The sequence below is a fragment of the Choloepus didactylus genome, chromosome 15 (assembly GCF_015220235.1).
Source record: "Choloepus didactylus isolate mChoDid1 chromosome 15, mChoDid1.pri, whole genome shotgun sequence".
Taxonomy (NCBI): domain Eukaryota; kingdom Metazoa; phylum Chordata; class Mammalia; order Pilosa; family Megalonychidae; genus Choloepus; species Choloepus didactylus.
In genome coordinates this window covers 84,754,951-84,773,783 of record NC_051321.1, presented here as the reverse complement: position 1 = coordinate 84,773,783, position 18,833 = coordinate 84,754,951, and the positions used below count along the sequence as shown (strand labels likewise).

General features: G+C 44.9%; 1 protein-coding gene across 1 annotated transcript in view; it reads left to right on the top strand.

Moving 5' to 3' along the window:
• The window catches only part of VSTM4 (V-set and transmembrane domain containing 4), a 100,422-nt gene that overhangs the window by 31,534 nt on the left and 50,055 nt on the right, over window positions 1–18,833 (top strand). The window contains exons 4-5 of the mRNA XM_037805163.1: window positions 1,682–1,789; window positions 13,058–13,091. Of these exons, the coding sequence (XP_037661091.1) occupies window positions 1,682–1,789; window positions 13,058–13,091 (142 nt within the window). The remainder of the gene's footprint in view (window positions 1–1,681; window positions 1,790–13,057; window positions 13,092–18,833) is intronic.

Genomic DNA, 18,833 nt, shown 5'->3' with positions numbered 1-18,833 from the left:
CAAGAATAAGACTGAAGCCAAATGGCCATTGCCTTTTGGGTCCAGATTCTTCCCTCAGTGCAAACTGGGGTGTGCCCCAGGTGCTTGCATCTCCTGCCCCTCATTGTCTGTCTGCCTGACAGGTCATCTTCTAATGCCAGAAAAAGCTCCACAATCCTATTCCCAGGTTTGCTCGGTGGTGTGTAAATGTGGGGTGGATCCTCTCCTCTCCATGTTCCGGTCAGCCTACAGCCATTCGTGAATTCTGCTCTGTGCACTCTTTTCTGTCTCCTGGTTTCTTGTGAGATGTTCCATTGTCTCCAGGTCCAGGAGTCCCACTGCTGAGTTTTATGTTGTGTCTATGGGGTCCCAGTCCCTTATCCTAATTCTTTGCTCACTGACGGGGTTCTCCACCATATTCATCTACAAAGCCTACATCAGAGACTGTGGTATCTGCATAGAAAGACAGTTTTGAGTTAAGTCACATGTGAGAGTTTTCTCTATTTCCATCCCAACACCCTCACACCCCCTCAACTCCTCAACCTGCCTAATCTGGCTTCTGCTCCCAATATCCCTCTGAAACGGTTTCTCCCAGAACTTTCCCTGGTGGCTTCCTAGAGAGGAAACCCAATGGGTATCCTCCAGTTGCGCTTGGTAGTATTATAAAGGAATTCTTTCTAACCAGCTCTATTCTCTTGGTTTGTTTGATCTCTCACTCCAGTCCTCCTTTGCTTCTCTGGCTTGCTGGGTTGCATGGAAGGTGCAGGTGTACTTTTTAAGAAACTGCCAAACTGTCTTCCGGAGTGGCTGTACCATTTTCCATTCCCACCAGCAGTGGGTGAGAGATCCAATTTCTCTGCATCCTCACTAGAATTTGGCGTCGTCACTGTTATTTTAGCCATTCTGAGAGGTGTGTGGTTATACCTCATTGTGATTTAATTTACAGTTCCCTGATGGCAATGATGTTGAACCTGTTTGAATGTGCTTATTTGCCATCTGTTTATCCTCTTTGGCAAAGCATCTATTCATGTCTTTTGCCCATTTTCTAATCAGACTGCTTTTTTATTATTGGGTTTTGGGAGTTCTTTATATATCCTGGATACAAGTCATTTGTCAGATATGTGGTTTGCAAGGATTTCCTACCCCCTGTCTGCATCTTGTCTTTTCATCCTCTTCACATGTGCTTTTGCAGAGCAAAGTTTTTAATTTTGATGAAATCTAATTGAGCAAATTTCCCTTTTATGGATGTGCTTTCGGTGTCAAGCCTAAGAAATTCATGCTTCGCCTTAGATCCCCAAGATCTTCTATGATTTTTTCTAGAAGTTTTCCAGTATTCCGTGTAAATTTGTGATGCATTTGTGTTAATTTCTGGATAAGAGTTGTAGGTTGGGGTTCGTATTTTTGCCTGTGGATGTTCACCTGCTCCAGCACCTGCTGTTGACGATGCTCTCCATCCTCCATTGAGTCGCTTTTGCACCTGCACCAACAATCAGTTGAGTGGAGTGTATTTGCACAGGTCTGTTTCTGGGGTTCTCTGTCCTAAAAACCTGTTTATGTCTGTTCCTCTGCCGCAGTTGTACAGTCTTGACCCTGGTAGCACTGGGACTCATAGCATCTCATTTTCTCACATGCTCTTGTGCAGGGGACGGCGCATCTCCCCCAACCTGGCCCCGTGACGATGACACGTGTCCTTGCCTTTCAGACCTCTATGTCTATGCCGTCCTCGTGTGCTGTGTGGGGATCCTCAGCATTCTGCTCTTCACCCTGACCATCATCTGGCAGTCTGTGCTCAACAAGAGGAAATCCAGAGGTAAGAGAGCTGGCTGGCTCATCCAGGATGGGGGCCACATTGTAAGCCTCCAATTCTTTTTTTTTTTTTTTCAATTTTTATTTTGAAATAATTTCAAACATATAGGACAGTTGCAAATACAATACAAACCCCATACAGAGAACTCCAACCCCGCCACCCCCCAGATATCCATATCTACCAATTTTACATTTTGCTACATTTGCAGTACCTTTCTTTCTCCTTCCTTCCTTCCTTCCCTCCTTCCTTCCTTCCTTCCTTCCTTCCTTCCTTCCTTCCCTCCTTCCTTCCTTCCTTCCTCTCTCCCTCCCTCCCTCCCCCCCTCTCTTTCCTTCAACTGTATCTATTATCTTTCTATCAATTATCTACCCATTTATCATCTTCTGCACATTTGAGAGCAGGTTGCATAATCATACTCCTTGAACTCATAACACTTCCATGCACATTTCCTATGAACAAGGATATTCACTTCTGTCATTAACAAGGCTCCAATTCTTGACATGACCTGACTGCAAACGGGCAGGAGATGCTGGGCAAAGTATAACCGTGGCTGAAAAAAATGCCATGATTCAGGGCTTAAATAATCGGCATCACTGGTGGGCAAAGAAGAGTGTAGGAGTGAGAGGGTATTTTGCCCTGAGACTCTGCTAAAATAAAACTTGACCAATGCTTTTCCCAAGTTCCTCCATTCCTTGGTTTCTGAGACCTCCTACCACTCTCATTCTCCCACAAGAGGCTGTGGGGGTCCGTTGAACTTGGGTTGGCATCCCAGCTCTCCGTGTTAAGATTGAGTTTTTGGACGAGTTCCTTAACCTTCCTGAAATTCAGATGCCTCATTTATGGAGTGGGGTCACCTCTGCCTACCCCAGATTGAAGGTGGCCATGAGAAGTCAAGATTTGATTCCACCTGGCACTGGCCCTGGTGGGCAGGTGGATCTTAGAAAGTCCTATCCAGCCCCTCTGGTTGTTTCCTCCTGTCCCCTCTGGTTGCCAGTGTCCCTGTGTCCCTAGCTCTATCCTCAGCCTCTTCTCCTCTGACACTTTCCTTCTTAGTGATTACAGTTCTCATGACTTCAGCTCTCGACTCTCCAAATGATGTCCGCTTTCTCTCTCTTGTCCTGCCTTGGCCAAGCCTCCAGTTCACACTTCTGGCAGCTCCTGTACATCTCCTCTGACTTATGCCAGCTGCGTGCCTCCTTCAATATTTCTAAAACAGGTGGGAACACTGTCCCTCCCAGAGATGACCGGAGTGGGAGCTTAGTTCTGGAATATTCGACCAACTTAGGATCAAATTGGGGTGCTTCACTGACCATCTGATGACATACATCTCTGAACCTCAATGTCCTCATCCAAAAAAAGTGGAAAACAGTCATCCACCTATTTCACAGCATGGGATTAATAAAAAAAATTTTTTTAAATGTGCAAAATCCTTAACACTTCAGTGCCCCTTATTTATGATAATATATAGTAACAAATATATACAATAATTATTACTGTTGGCCCCAGATCGTGAAGCTGGGAAGTATGAGATTCAGTGGTCAGGGCTTGAGGGCATGCTCCGACAGGGACACTGAGCAGCACATCAGGAAGGGACCGTGCCCAAGGCTGAGGGCAGGATTAAGGGAGCCAGTGAGGGATGGTGATGCCCCAGGGACTACCAGGAATGGGAACCTCTTCCTACCCTCGGCCTTAAGGGGCCCAGGAAGAGAGAGGCCCTGGAACTTGCATACGCTGCAGCTGCAGGAGAAGTGTCACCCCTTGGAGCTCTGGCCTGAGGAGGCGGACACAGCCAGTGCCCATCCAGGAGCCAGCAGGGAGGGGGTCAGAAGCTTGGACTCCTCAGCCGCTCCCTTCTCCCACCCTCTGATCTCTGCATGCACCTCCCCTTGGTCGATTCAACTGGAAGCCAGGGTGCAGGGGAGCCAGATGGTGCAGCCCAGAGCAGGGCGAAGGGTGGAGGCGGACCTGGAGGGGCTCGGCTGGGTGGAGCCCAGATCCTTCCACTCCAAAGCCAGGCCTCTCCACCATCCGCTGCTGTGTGTCTCTGTGTGCCCCTCCGAGGCCAGCCCAGAGCCCTTCCTCCACGGCGTCCCCTGCCCAGTCCACACGGCCTCTTACCAGCTCGTGGCACGTGTTATCACAGGTGCAAATGCACGTGTCTCCTTTCAAGGGGGCCGTTTGTAAGGACAGGAACCGTATATTTGATCTGTTCTTGGAATTTGGCTCATGACAGCTGCTTGACAAATGGGGGTTGAGTGGGTTTCTTTCCCAACTGCTTTGCTCCCAGCTGTTTGGAGTTTAGCATGACTGGGTAGTTTCCCAGCATGTTTTGCTCCAAAGGCTCCTTGGCCTGGACCTGGGGGCTTCGCAGAGTGGTCTGATTTCCAACTTGAGCTGCGGATGCTGCTGGGCATTAGCAGGGTCAGAGAAACCACTAAGATGGTCCCGAATTAGCGCACATCTTTCCCTCCTCCAAAGCCAAGAAGGGCACGGCTGGCACGCACACTTGCCCGAGGGAGCCACACATGGAGAATTTGAAGTCATTTTCAAACCACCACACGAGGAAAACCTTGTTGCTCGCTTTCCCCACTGTCAGACCCAATGGGAAGCGGAGGAGGACCCCAGCTCAGGGAGGAGAAAGGAGTACCTCCCCCGTCACTCCCTCTTCTTACTGGGGCGTAATCGGGACTGCTTATGGCCTTGAGGACTGGTGGTGCTAAGGTGCCAGGCTGGCAGCTGCCTAGCTCCCAGGGAGCGCTGTGCCATGCAAGTCCCGGCAGGGATGGAAAGGGGTGGTGGTGGTGGTGAGGGGTGGGCAGCACTTCTAGCGCTTGACAGAATAAGAGCAGGGGCCACGGCGCATCCCCGTAGGTCAGGCTGAGCCCGAGGGTCATGGATCTCAGTGACAACAGTCAAGCATTTGTGGGCCCAGCCACACGTGCCCAAATAACCCACCGGTCCTCCTAAATTGCATCACTGTAAACCAACGCCTCCTTTATAACTTGGATAGAGAATACGTGCTTGCACTCAACGCATTGCGCAAAGACAAACTTGCATCATCTCAGTTAAAACTATTAATACATGTTAAAGTGCTTAGAACATGATTCGGCATAAGGAGGCTCAGGCCTTACTAAGGACCTATAATAATACAAACTCCATTGTTATGTTGACAGTTTCTGGGATTTCTGTGCAGGACGTGTGTTTGTTGGGCCTTACAGCTCACCACGTGTAGGAGAGGGTGCTTGGCCAGCCCCTGTGTGTGAGCCACAGAGGATCAAGGCTTGCAGGCTGCTCACGTGCATAGAAAACAGAAGTAGCCCAGCACTTGCTCTCTTGTTCTCTTAGCAAGAGCCGTCTGAAAGAGGACACGAGGCAAGCTGGCCCCTTTTCTAGTTCATCACCCAGGGAGACACAGAGATAAACAAAGCCCATCCAGGAAACCTGGAGGTCCTGTAGCTGGCTCCTCTTCTTTCCCAGCCTTCCTGCCCCTCTGCCTTCACCCCGGGCCTTGACCTGCTTTGTGTTCCTAGGGCACTATTGCACATGTGTGCTGGAGCTGATCGAGCCCACGTGTTGTTTGCCGAGGCGTGCTTTCCTGCTTCCCTCCAGAGCTGTGAAACTCATTCCAGCTCTTTTTTGGTGCCAGCGGGGTCTGTCGCTTCATCACATGCTTTTTACAACTCTGAGTCATCCTGGAAAACCCCAAACCTGGTTGCCAGGGGCAGTAGACCTTGAGTTTTTCCAGGGGTTTCCAAAGACCTTTGCATCTTCGCTGTTAGCCCAGCCTCGCTGCATCTGGGTGGCCTCAGCACTTCCACCATCTGTGTCTGGACTTTAAAAAATAGTTTTTAAGGCCTACTAGACTCAAACAAGGAAGAGAAGTGGTCTGTCTTCTTGATTTGTACTCATCAGTGTTTGCTAAGACTCAGTGTAGTTTAAACTCGGCGCCAACACTGGAGACCAGTGACAAGATGGTGTGTTTTGGAAAACTCATTAAACATCTGTGATTTCCCTCCTGCAAGCTTGTTCTCCTGTTTCCCCAAGGTGAGGAGAGCCAAACAGCCTGTGTCTTTTCTTCTTGAGGTCCCAAGAAAGAGGGGGTTGGGTGCTAAGTCCTATTCTGCAGCCAGGCTCAGGGAGGAAGAGGCCACAAAGCAGAGAGGGGCTGTCTGGGGACAAGGAGCTGCAGAAAGGTACAGGTCCAGGGTCATGGAGAAGAAGAAGGCTTGTTGGCTTGGATCAGAAACACTCAGCCGGCTCTGAGTGAGAACTCTCTCCTCCAACACTGCAGTGTGTGTCCAGCTCGCTTGGTGGCCCACTGTGGCAGGCAGGTGACGGCCACCTTTCCTATGTGGGGAGCTCCTAGGCCTCCCCAGTGACATAGTAAAATGAACACCAGACTCTGAGCCTAAATTCGAGCTCCTTGACTTGCAGAGTGGGTCTCCTAAGGCCTTATATCCACACTCTGAGTCCTAGGTCTTCTCACCTGTAAATCAGGGATGTGGGCTCGTCTCACCTTGCAGAGCCATTTGGAAGCTCGAAGGAGATGGCACTGCGGAAGACTGTGTGGGCACTTTCCTCTGCCGGTGCTGGGCATGGGTGGCCCTAGGGTGTGGCCTTCTCCAGGGGTCCTGGAGGAAGCTGTCCTTGCACCTTATGCTTCCTGGGCATGCCCCTTCCGCAGCAGCTGTCATGCTGTGTCACCAGCCAGGCAGCTCCGGGAACCATCAGTGTTGGGCTGTCCTAATAGAAACGGAATGCCAGCCACATATGCAATTCTACATTTTTCTGGTGGGCACATTAAAATGCAAACAGAAACAGGTGAAGTGGATTTTAATAACATATTTTCTTTAACCCAGCCTATCCAAAAAGCCATGTCAGTAAGTATCAATAGAAAATTAGTAAGTGAGGTGTCTTGCATTCTTTTTTCATATTAAGCTGTTCAGAAGGCACTGTATATTTTGCTCGTCAGCACGCCTCGTTCAGACTCATCACATTTCCAGTGCTGGACTGCCACCTGCACCCCTTGGCTCCATGACTGGTCAATGCTGCTCTAGGTAACTTGGCACACGAGTATTTTTCATTGAATGGACATGGCCATGAATCGGCTCTTTGTACCAAGGGAACCAGATATGGAAGTCTTGGTTCTCCTTCTCCAGCGTTCACCTGGTGATGGAGAACTCCCTGGCTGGGTCTCGTAACTGCCCCACCTGGTGACCTTGCCAGAGGATATGCAGCCTCCTGGGCCTCGCCAGCCTGTGCCCAGGAAGGGGCTGGGCAGCATGGGGGGGTGCACACACCTGCTCCATCACCCCCACAGAAACGCAGGTGGGCGCTGGGGGTTTGACCCCCAAACCCAGTTGGCCTAGCTCCCCGCCCTCGCTAGTGGGGATGAGGCTGGAAAGTTCTTTGTTCATTCGTTCTGCAAATACTTCTGGGTGCTGGTGTGTGATATCCCAGTGTCCTGTCTCAGGGAGTGGGCAAGGCCAGGTGGTCAGAAGAGGGGTCAGGGGTTAGGGAATCACTGGGGGGAAGGCTGGCCACTCCTTGGGAGTCCTGATATGATGGGGGGGGGGGGCACAGCAGCCTCCACCCCAGATTCCCCATCTGGGTGGGCAGTGGGGACATGGATGGGTCTGGGTGGACCAGACTCAGCCTTCAGCCTGTGTGGTTTGGCCGTGGGGGTTATGGGGGTGTGAGCAGCACAGCCCCAGCCCACGAGACTCTGGCGGGAAGTGGTCCAGGACCTGGGGCTCAGAGTTGTCCTCTTATGGAGATGAGGGAAAAATGGTCCTTCCTTTTGGATGCTTCAGATTCCAAAGATCCTAAGATCACCGTAAGTCTGTCACGTTCTGGTGATGGTTGTCTGGCTGCCCTCCGTCGCATGGCAATCTGTCTTCCAGTTTCTTACTTCCATCTCCAATCTCCTCTGCTTGTGAGGACTCCTGTCATGTGGGATTAAGGCCACCCTCATTCAGCTGGACCATGCCTCGACTAATGCCATCTTCAAAGGTCCTATTTACAAATGGGTTCACATGGACAAGACTGGGGTTAGCACTTAAGCATGTGTTTAACGGGGGCGTCATTCAACCCCCAACACCCTCTCACCCCCACTGCCAACCATCACGGGGGCCCCCCAGCCGGTCTCCTGCCTCCTCTCTCCCAGACTGCTCAGCACACTGCCCCTGGACTTGACTTCCTAAGGACACCGATCAGCTCTTGTGTGCCAGCTTCAGCTCCCCCATGCTCCAGCTGGCCATTTATCCATGAGCCACAGTTTCTTCCCATGTGAGAAGCCCTAACCCCTGCCTGCCCAGCGTCTCTGAGAATGTTGTAGAAGAGTTACAAGGAGCTCTGGACTCAGACGCCAAGCTTGGCTGGTTCCCAGCTGTGTGTCCTCGGGCAAGTATGCTGACCTCTCTGTGCCGCAATGTCCACAGATGTAAAATAGGAAAAATGACACGTTCCTGGTGAATTAATTTATGGTAAATTAGATTACAAAGATGCAGTCTTCAATTAGTTTTGTTTGCACCCTTTTAAAAAAATATGCAACCATGCACATTTTTTGTTGACATCTGAACTTTTTCGTCAGAAAGGTAAATCTTTGCAAAGGATGTATTTTTCAGAGCATCATTTATATTAACATCTTAAAATAAAATGGTTACATCTCTCTTTTACATCTAAATGCCATGAATTTAATAATCACCTCCATTTAGTTAAAAAGAGTTTATGAAAATAAAAAAAGTCTACAGGACAAGCTTTAACTATGGGAAATTTTATATTGTCCCCTTTTCTCCTTGAACTTTTATCTTCAATTCACTTCCCTCATAGGATTTTATCCTGCTGAGAACATTTTTTTGTTTATTTTAAAAGCCCTGTATTGATCATCTTATTAAACTTCTCTATAAAATAATATGCATATAAATTTAAATTAAGAATTCTCTATTCCCTTATTCCATAAGTTTCTAAATTTAAAATATTTCTTCTGGATTGAATTATCAATCTGATTTGTGCAATTGTATTAAATTATTCAAAGCCACATAAATATATTATAAAGTTAGAAAACTATTTAAATCACAAGAAGTACCACTTTATTGAAAATTCTTATGCATTATTATTGAGACGGATTTTTATTTTTACTTCATATACTTTTGGATGAATTTACTTAGTGGTAGAATTCAGCATCAGTTCTATTCCTTTTTTAAAAAAATAGATTTTAGCTCTGATAATCCTTGTTCAGTATAAAAGGAAGAAGGAATGGATGAAGTTTTCTCATAACACTCAATACTTTAAATTGTTTCTGAGTTAGATGTCAAAAGTCACATCATGATCTATCATCCAAAATGAGTTTTAATACTCCACCAGCTGACAATCAGATTAGGTGGTTATTCAGTCCTTTTTGAAAGCAAAATACTGGAAATTGGCTCCCTTGCTACAGGTTTAGTTGCTCAGTCATTAGTCATTGACCTTCTCAATGCTGACACCAATATTTCAAATCATTTCCTAGTTCGGTGTCTGTCTTCATTTCTAGGGTTGCTGTAAAAAAGACCACAAGCTGGGTGGCTTAACACAGCAGAGCTTGACTGCCTCAGCTCTGGAGGTCTGAGATCACGGTTTTGGCAGGGCCTGATCCCCCAGAAGCTGTGTTGCCTCTTCCTGTCTTCTGGCATTTACCAGGAATTCTAGCAATCCTTGGCTTGTTGATGTGTCACTCAAACTCTGCCTCTGTCTTCAATGACCTTCTCCCTGTGTCTGTCTTCTTTTCCAAATTTCCCTGTTCTTCTGTGGACGCCTGTCATATTGGATTGGGGCCCACCATCTTAGGGCTCTCCAGAGAAACAGAACCTACAGGAGATATATGTGTATATCATATATAAATGTTCACATATATAAATATTAAGATATTAGTATATTAAGAGCTAGAGATAAGTATAAGAATTGGCTCATGCGACTGTGGGGATGGGCAAGTCCAAATTCCATAGAGCAGGCTGCAAGTTGGGAACTGCAGTGAAGGCTCTGATGAATTCCCCAGGAGAAGCCGGCTGGCTGAAGCACACAGTTCTTCTTTCTGACTGCTAAAATCCTAAGTTCTCCCTTTATGGCCTTCAACTGGTTGGATGAGACTGCTCTCATTGCTGAAGGCAATGTGGAAAATACCATGACGGTGGATAAGGCATTCTGTATGTCCACAAATGGTAGTTTTGGCAGAAGCATTGCTTACAGGGAAGGCAAGCCCATACACAGAGTATGTCTTTACCAGTTAGAACAAATCACTGCCTCTTCCAAGATGGAAGTGGTCCAGTGTAATCAACCTGCTACCCTGTAGCAGGTTGATCACCTCGGGGAATGGTGCCATATTGGGGACTGGGTGTGGGTCTCTGCTGCTGGCAGATTGGGCACTCAGCAGTGGCCTTGGTGAGTGAAAGCCCATGTTCCTGAGCCCATGCATAACCTCCATCCCTACCACCATGACCACTTTGTTCATGAGCCCACTGGACAATGACAGTAGTGGCTGGGGAAAGAGGCTGACTGGTATCCAATGAATGGATTATCTTATCCACTTGACTATTAAAACCTTCCTCTGCTGAAGTCACACTCTGGTGAGCGTTTACATGGGACACAAATATCTTGATGTTTTTGCCCACTTAGAAAGGTTTCTCCACATACTTCTTTCCCGGAACTCTTTGTCACCAATTTTCCAATCACGTTCCTTCCAAGTCCCTGACCATCTAGTCGAACCATTGGCGACAGCCCAGGAATCAGTATACAAATGCACCTCTGGCCAGTTCTCCTTCCAAGCAAAATGAACAACCAGGTGCACTACTCAAAGTTCCACCCTCTGAGAGGATTTCCCCTCACCACTGTCCTTCAGGGATGTCACAGAAAAGGGCTGTAATGCTGCACCTGTCCACTTTGGGGTTGTCTCCAAAATCCAGAGTTCAACTCGGCATTTTGCCTCTTTATTTGGTTGTAGGAGGGGCTGGATGAACAGCTTATCCTTCTCTCAACATGACCCACACCACTAGATGCTTAGAAATTTCCCTGAGAGGAAGGCCCCTGAACTGTTGGATTTATCGCTCACCCTCTGGCAGCAAACACTTTAGAGTAGTTGCTGCTTCTTGCTCACTCGGTCCAATCAGCATAATGTCGTCAGTATATAGACCAGTGTGATGTCTTGTGGAAGATAGAGGTGATCAAGGCCCCTGAGGACTCTATTGTGACATAGGTCTGGAGAGTAAATACACCCCTGAGGTAGCACAGTGACGGTGCATTGCTGGCCTTGCTGGCTGAAAGCACTTTCTTGCTGGTGTTCTTTACTGACAGGACTTTACTAATCAAGAAAAAAGCACTTGCCAGATCAGTAGCTGCACACCAGATACCAGGGGATGTATTGATTTGCTCACGTAATGGCATCATATCTGGAACAGCAGCCGTAACTTAAATCACCACCTAATTAAGTTTGTGATCATCCACTGTCATCCTGCAAGATCCATTTGCTTTCTGCACGTTTTTTGATCCATGGTGTTTTGTTGACCAACCAACTGGATGTCATCACCTATGCAAGATGACACATGAAATTAACCATTACACCCACTGTAATCGAGTATATCCTCATCTTAACCAATCACATCTTCAAAGATCTTACTTCCAAATGATGGCACATTTGCAGGGCTGAGGGTTGGAACTTGTACATGTGTTTTGGGGGGACTCAGTTCAACTCAGAACTGAAACCCTAGTGGTTTTCACATCCCAGCTGTGTCTTCGCAGTGGCATTCAGGAAGGATGAGAGCTGGGTCTTGACCTTATTAAGTGGGACAGGGTGCTGTTGAAGGGGAGGGATCAAAAGGAGCACAGCCAGACTCCAGGCACTTTAGGAAGAAAATACATATGAAAGGGGGAGAACCTGGAAATTGGTTGCTTTAAAACTGTCCTTCCTGTGAGTGCCAAGGGTATGTGAATTCTATTCAAAAGACCACTCATCTATAAGTTTAGAATAGTGCCACATGCACATGAAGTATTCAGCAAATGTTTACTGTGACTGTTATTATTTTGTTGCACTTATAAATTGTCCAGCATGTAATAAGAGCTCAGTAAATGGAACTGCAGAAAGAGTTTAGGTACTAGAAGGAGGTTTAGCCAAATAAACTTGTAGAGCTCCCTCTAAGTCTGAGATGCTGTCATCCTGGCATGGAACCTGCCTGCATCAGTTCCTGATTTCGATGTGACAGATCACCCCAAATGTCATCACTTGAAACAACAGCTATTTTATTTGCTCCCAATTCCATGGGTCAGCAGTTGGGGCTGCGCTCAGCTGAGCCGTGTTACTGGCCTCAGCTGGAGTCACTCACGTGGCTGCCGTCTGCTGGTGGGTTAGCTGGGGACTGGTTGGTCAGTGGCCTGCAGTTGGGATGGCTTGTGTCTGCTCCATGTGCTCTCATCTTCCAGTGGGCTAACCAGGGTTCTTCTGGTAGCAGGAGGGTCCCCTGCAACAAGGAGGAGCAAACCCAGACGCACAAATTCCTGCAAAGCCTGCATGACACTGGCTAGTGTCCCAGTGGCTGAAACAAGCCAAGAGTGAATGGGGAGGTAGTGGCTAGATCCAGGGAGGTGCAATTCACTGGGGCCATTGATGAAGCAGTCTCCCACAGAACCTCTTGACTCCCCTGGCTGCTTCAGCTTTACTTCTGCTCTAGGGGAACTCAACTTAGGACTGACCACTGGTTGAAATAAGGCATCCCTATTTTTTCCTCTGCAGCTTGAATCATTTTGTTTTTCTCCAGGAGACCTAGTATGGAAGTCTTCTCTCAAGGACCCCTTCTTAGTTCTGGAAGGGCATTAACTGGAGAATGAAACCCCGTTTTACAACAAGGAGCATCTAAGATGAGACAGACTGGCCTAGCTTGCCCCAAGCAGGCCTTCTCATGACTCAGGCAGTGTTCAGAAGTTGGGTGACTATGTATCTACAGATCCCTTCAGGTTAGAACCCAACTCACACTAGCCAAAGACACGTGCTTTGGAGTATGCAAGCAGAAGTCTGGGTTGTATGTCTTCAGGCCTGCCTCAGTCCATGTACAAAGAACACCACGTCACTGTGGTGTCTGAATTATGGCTCTTCTGTGCTCACCTAAAAGGAAGTAATGAGGCCTTAAGGCTTGGCTTGTACCAATATGGGAACAACCCCTGGGCCCCTGCCTTTCTTGGTAATTCCTGGAGCACATGTATCTTAAGTAGCATTTATTTACCGTCTTCTATTTCTTTTTCCGTTCACAGTGAGACATTATTTGGTGAAATGCCCTCAGAACAGGTAGGTACATTTTCTTTCTTTTTTCAAATAAAATTCTGCTTATTTGACTTTCTTTGATATTACCAAGGAATTGGATAAAATCATAACTTTACCTAAAGGTCTGCATAATAGACCACAAATTAGGCTAAAAATGTGTGTTGTGCATGCATTTGCATGTTTTCAGATTCTACCCTCTGGAGGGTCCAGCAACCCTTTGACTCGTGCTGGCCCAACGTGCATGCTGGAGGAAGCTGGGTACACGATTCTGGAAGGCTCCTTAAGTTAGGAAGGGCTAGCAGCTGGATTGAACCATTGGGATCAATGGTTCCAGCTGGCCACAAATGCTCCTAAGCCCTTTCCACCAAGGCCTGCTTGTACTTTGTCTCACCCTTTCCATTAGTAATATAATATATTCTAAGATGCTTGCCTTTTAGCTGGTGGGACACATCTCACAGGTAACATAATAGTTATAGGAAATATTACAAACCCATAATGTTTAAAAGAATGAGTTTGGAAACTCTGGTACAGACAAGATGGCACCCGCACCTCTTTGCTAAGCACAACCATAAACCATGGAAATATCACAAGAGGCCATCAGAGGAGGACTCCAAAATGTGGTAAGAAGGCAAACTGGTTTGAGACCCTAGGACTTGGGGGAACAACAGCCAGAGGGCATTCTACATCTCCCCACCCAAAAGAAGGTGGTGACCCGGTCCTGGTGTTTCCAGACCCCCAACCTGGCACCAGAAAATTCCAGGTGGGGTCACTCTCCCCAAAACCAAACAGGAGTCCCTCTGAAAACCTCTAGCATGCCAGACACCACCTATGTGGGAGATCGACCAGGAGTCCCCCCAACAATTTGCAGCTGGAGGAAGGGCTTTCCTTTCCCACCAGGCCTGACTCCTCTTCCCTGCTCAGAATTGCACGTTTTTTTTCATATTTTATTATTTTCATTTTCATTCAATTCTGTATATTTTTATATACTTTCAGACTTCCTCTTTGACCATGGATTATTTAGGAATGTGTTGCTTAATTTCTGTGAGTTTAGAGATCTTCCTACTGCTGTTCTGTTATTGATTTCTAGCTTGATTCTGGTATGATCAGAGAATATACTCCGTGCGATTTCAGTTCTTTTAAATTTGTCAAGGTTTGCAGAGCGAGTTGCTACATGGTGTGTCATGGGAAGCCAAGCTCAGGCACAACGGAAACTTTCAGCAAATGGCCACTTTATTACGTACACAGCACAAAGGTCTAAAAGAGGAGGGGAACAGACCCCATCATGGCTGGTCTCCCAGGGAGGCCAAACTGCTTGGGTCAGTGTTGGGCGCTGGCAGCTCTGCACACTCCACTTTGCTCTGGAGGGAGAGGCCCCAGTGCAATTGGAGGGCCGGGTGTTTATATAACTCAGGGGGAAGGGGGCCTGCCACAGACGCTTCCCAGCCTGATAGGCAGCTGGGGCTGCTTGTTCTCAGTTTCTGGTTTTAAGGTATGGTCAGGTCTTTTCATTAGACTTGACATCACTCCCAGACTGCAAAACAGAAACACACTGAAACAACTAACACACAGTAGAAAAGGAGGTGGGGTAGGCTCGGACTTGAGATGGCCACTGGGTTTGTCCGTGACTTCCCCAGCAAGTTTTGCTTTGTGGCCCAGGATTGGGTCAGTCTTGTTGAATGTTCCATAAGGGTTTGAGAAATATTGGTTCTGCTGTTATTGTTTGAAGTATCTGATACGTATCAGTCAGGTCCTGTTGGTTGGTTGTGCTGGTTGGATCTTCTGTGTCCTTGCTGACTTCCGGTCTAGTAGTTCTGTCAGTTGCTAACAGAGGAGTGCTGAAGTCCCCAACTGTAATTGTGGCTTTGTCTATTACTTCTTTCAGCTCTCTCAGTTTTCATTTTATGTATTTTGCACACTTAAGGTATTTATGCCTCTGGGTGAATTGATCATTTTATCGTTTTGGAATGTTCCTCTTTGTCTCTAGGAATTTTCTTTGCTCTGAAACAAAGAAATTTATCAAAATTTAATATACTCCTGCTTTCTTTTGATTTTTTGTGTGGTACATCTTTTTTTTTTAATAATTCTGTTTTATTGAGATATATTCACATATCATAAAATCGCCCATGGTGTACAATCACCTGCTCAAAGTACCATCATATAATTGTACATTCATCATCCCAATTTATTTTTTTAACATTTTCCTTATACCAGAAAAAGTAAACATAAGAATAAAAAATAAGAGTAAAAAAGAACACCCAAATCATACCCCCACCCTATTTTTTATTTAGTTTTTGTCCTCATTTTTCTACTTATCCATCCATACACTGGATAAAAGGAGTGTGAACCACAAGGTTTTCACAATCACACTGTCACCCATTGTAAGCTACACTGTTATACAATTGTCTTCAAGAGTCAAGGCTACTGGGTTGGAGTTTGGTAGTTTCAGGTATTTACTTCTAGCTATTCCAATACATTAAAACCTAAAAAGTGTTCTCTATATAGTGCGTAAGAATGTCCACCAGAGTGACCTCTCGACTCCATTTGGAATCTCTCAGTCACTGAAACTTTATTTCATTTCATTTCGCATCCCCCTTTGGTCAAGATTATGTTCTCAATCCCATGATGTCAGGTCCAGATTCATCCTTGGGAGTCATATTCCATGTTGCCAGGGAGATTCACTCCCCTGGGTGTCTGATCCCACGTAGGGGGGAGGGCAGTGACCTCACCTTTCAAGTTGGCTTAGCTAGAGAGAGAGGGCCACATCTGAGCAACAAAGAGGTACTCAGGGGGGAGACTCTTAGGCACAATTATAAGCAGGTTTAGACTCTCCTTTGCAGTAATGAGCTCCATAAGGGCAAGCCCCAAGATCGAGGGCTTGGTATACCAAACCACCAGTCCTTAATGTTTGTGAGAACATCAGCAACAATCCAGGTGAGGAATGCCAACACTTCTGCGTTTTCCCCTGGCTCCCAGGGGGACTCTGCATATATATTTTTATTCTCTGTCCAAATTACTTTGGGATATATCACTATTTCACACTAACCTGTACAAACCTACCAGGTGTCGCTTCCTATTCAAAGTTCCAAGTAACATGGTATTTGAACAAACTGTATGAGTTAAATTGTTTAGGAAATATAAATCCTGCACCAAATAAACATCTCTTCCCTTGGTTTCACATGGAAGTTGAAGTTTGAAAACACAGTCAGTATTGTCCTTTACCCTTTGGCCTGATCTGCCCTAGTTCTAACCACATCTGCTTTATTAATATCTCTAATTGAAGTCTGGACTCTTTTTCAGCTTTTTTAACAGTTGCTATATGCACTAATACTGACATTCATATCTGCCGAGCTCTAGCTCTTAGTTTCAGGTGTCACACAGATACCCAAAGTTCCAGGGATTGGTCAGGTTATTGTGTGGTATATCTTTTTCCATCCTTTTACTTTCAACCTATGTATGTCAGTATGTTTGAAGTGAGTTGTTGTAAACAGCATATAGTTGGGTCATGTTTTTCATCCACTCTGCCAATCTCTGTCAATTGGTTAGTGTACTTAGGCCATTTACATTTAAAGTAAACGCTATGTTGGTAATTGAGTTTGCCATTTTATTACTAGTTTTCTTTTTGCTTCGTGTTATTTTTATTTCTCTGTTTCTCTTGTCTTGCTTTCTTGTATGTTATTTGAATATATTTTAGGACTCCATCTTGATTTATCTATAATGTTTTTGGGTTACATGTACATTTATTTATATGTGACTTATCACAGTCTACCAGTATCAACATTTTATGACTTTGAGTCTAAATACACTAAATATATGGGATGTAGCTAAAGCAGTGTTGAGGGGGACATTTATTTCATTAAATTACTACAGAGGAAATGGAGAAAAGGTTGGAAATCAACATTCTAAAGTCCCAACTCAAGAAATTAGAAAAAGAAGAAAAAAATAAGACCAAAGCAAAGAGAAGGGAGAATATAAGAAATATCAGAGCAGAAATCAATGAAATAGAAAATAGGAAAACAATTGAGAAATTCAACAAAACAAAAGATGGTTCTTAGGAAACATCAGTAAAAATGATAAACCTCTGGCAAGACTGACAAAAAATAGAGAGAAGAAACAAATCACCAATGTCAGGAATGCGATAGGTGATATCATTACAGGTCTTATAACCATTTAAAAGATAATATAGGTATACTATAAACAACTTTACCCTCATAAATTCTACAACTTAAAAGAAAGGGACCATATCCTCAAAAACTACAAACTGTCAAAACCGAACCAAGTTAGAATAGATAATTGGAATAGCCCTATTACCATTAAAGAAATTGAAGTCATAATTAAAATGCTCCTAAAGAAATCACCAGGCCTAGAGACTTTCACTGGAGAATTCTATCAAACATTTTTTAAAAACCAAAGCAATTTTATACAATCTCATCAATAAAAAGAGGACGGAACACCTCCCAAATTCATTTTGTGATACCAGTATCATCCTGAAGTCAAAACTAGACAATGACGGTACTGAGAAAGAAAAGTATAGATTGATAGCTCTCATAAATTTAGATGCAAAATCTGGTAACAAAATATTGTCAAACAATCCAACAATGTACAAAGAGAATTATGCAGTATAACCATGTGGTATTTATTCCAGGTATGCAAGACTTGTTCAATATTCAAAAAGCAATCCAATATAATGCACTATATCAACAGGATAAAGAAGAAAAATCATATGAACCTATCAAAACCTATCAAAAACATTTGACAAAAATCCAGTGGTCACTTGTGATAAAAAACAAACAAATACTTCTCAGCAAGTTAAGAAGAGGTGGTATTTAGCTCAACTTGTTAAAAAACATCTATAAAAAGCCAATAGCTAAAATCATGTTTAACAGTGAAAGATAAAATACTTTTCCCTAAAATCGGACACAAGACAAACATATCCATTCTTACCCTTCCATTCAATATAATTCTGGAAGTTCTAGCCAGTGAAATAGGCAAGTGAAAGAAATAAAAGGCAAAATATCAGAAAAGAAGAAATAAAAGTGTCTCTGTTTACAGATTACATGAAAATTCTAAGGACAAACATGTGGAAACTGAAATTAAAAATTCAACACCATTTCCCAGCTTTCCAAAGAAAATGAAATACTTGGAAGTAAACTTAACATATATGGTATTTGTATGCTGAAAAGTGCAAAATGATGAAGAAAGAAATAAAAAAAGACTTAAGTAAATGGAGAGACATGCCATTTTCATAGCTTGAGGACTCAACATATTAAAGATGTCAATATACCCCTTATTGGTATATAGGCTTAATGCAATTCCTATCACAATTCCAGAAAAGATTTTTGTAGATATAGACAAAGTTATTCTAGAATTTATATGGAAAGGCAAGGGGACTAGAATAGCTCAAACAATTTTACAAAGGAAATAAAGGGGAGGGATCTGTCTACTCAGTGTGAAGACCTATGGTTAGTTACAGTGAACAAGTCAGTGTGGTGATGGTGGAGAGATAGCTGCAGAGATCAGTAGACAGCACAGAAAACCCAGAGACAGACCCAAGACAAAGACGGTGCACTGATATTTCACAAAGGTGCGAAAATAATCCTGTAGAGAAGGCTAGCCTTTTCAACAAATGGTGCTGGGGCAACTGGGCACCCATAGGTGAAGACATGAACTTTAACCTAAACCTCACACCTTATACAAAAATTAACTTATAACTGAGCACATACTTAGATGCAAAATTGTAAAACTAGAAAACTTTTAGAAAAAAATGGA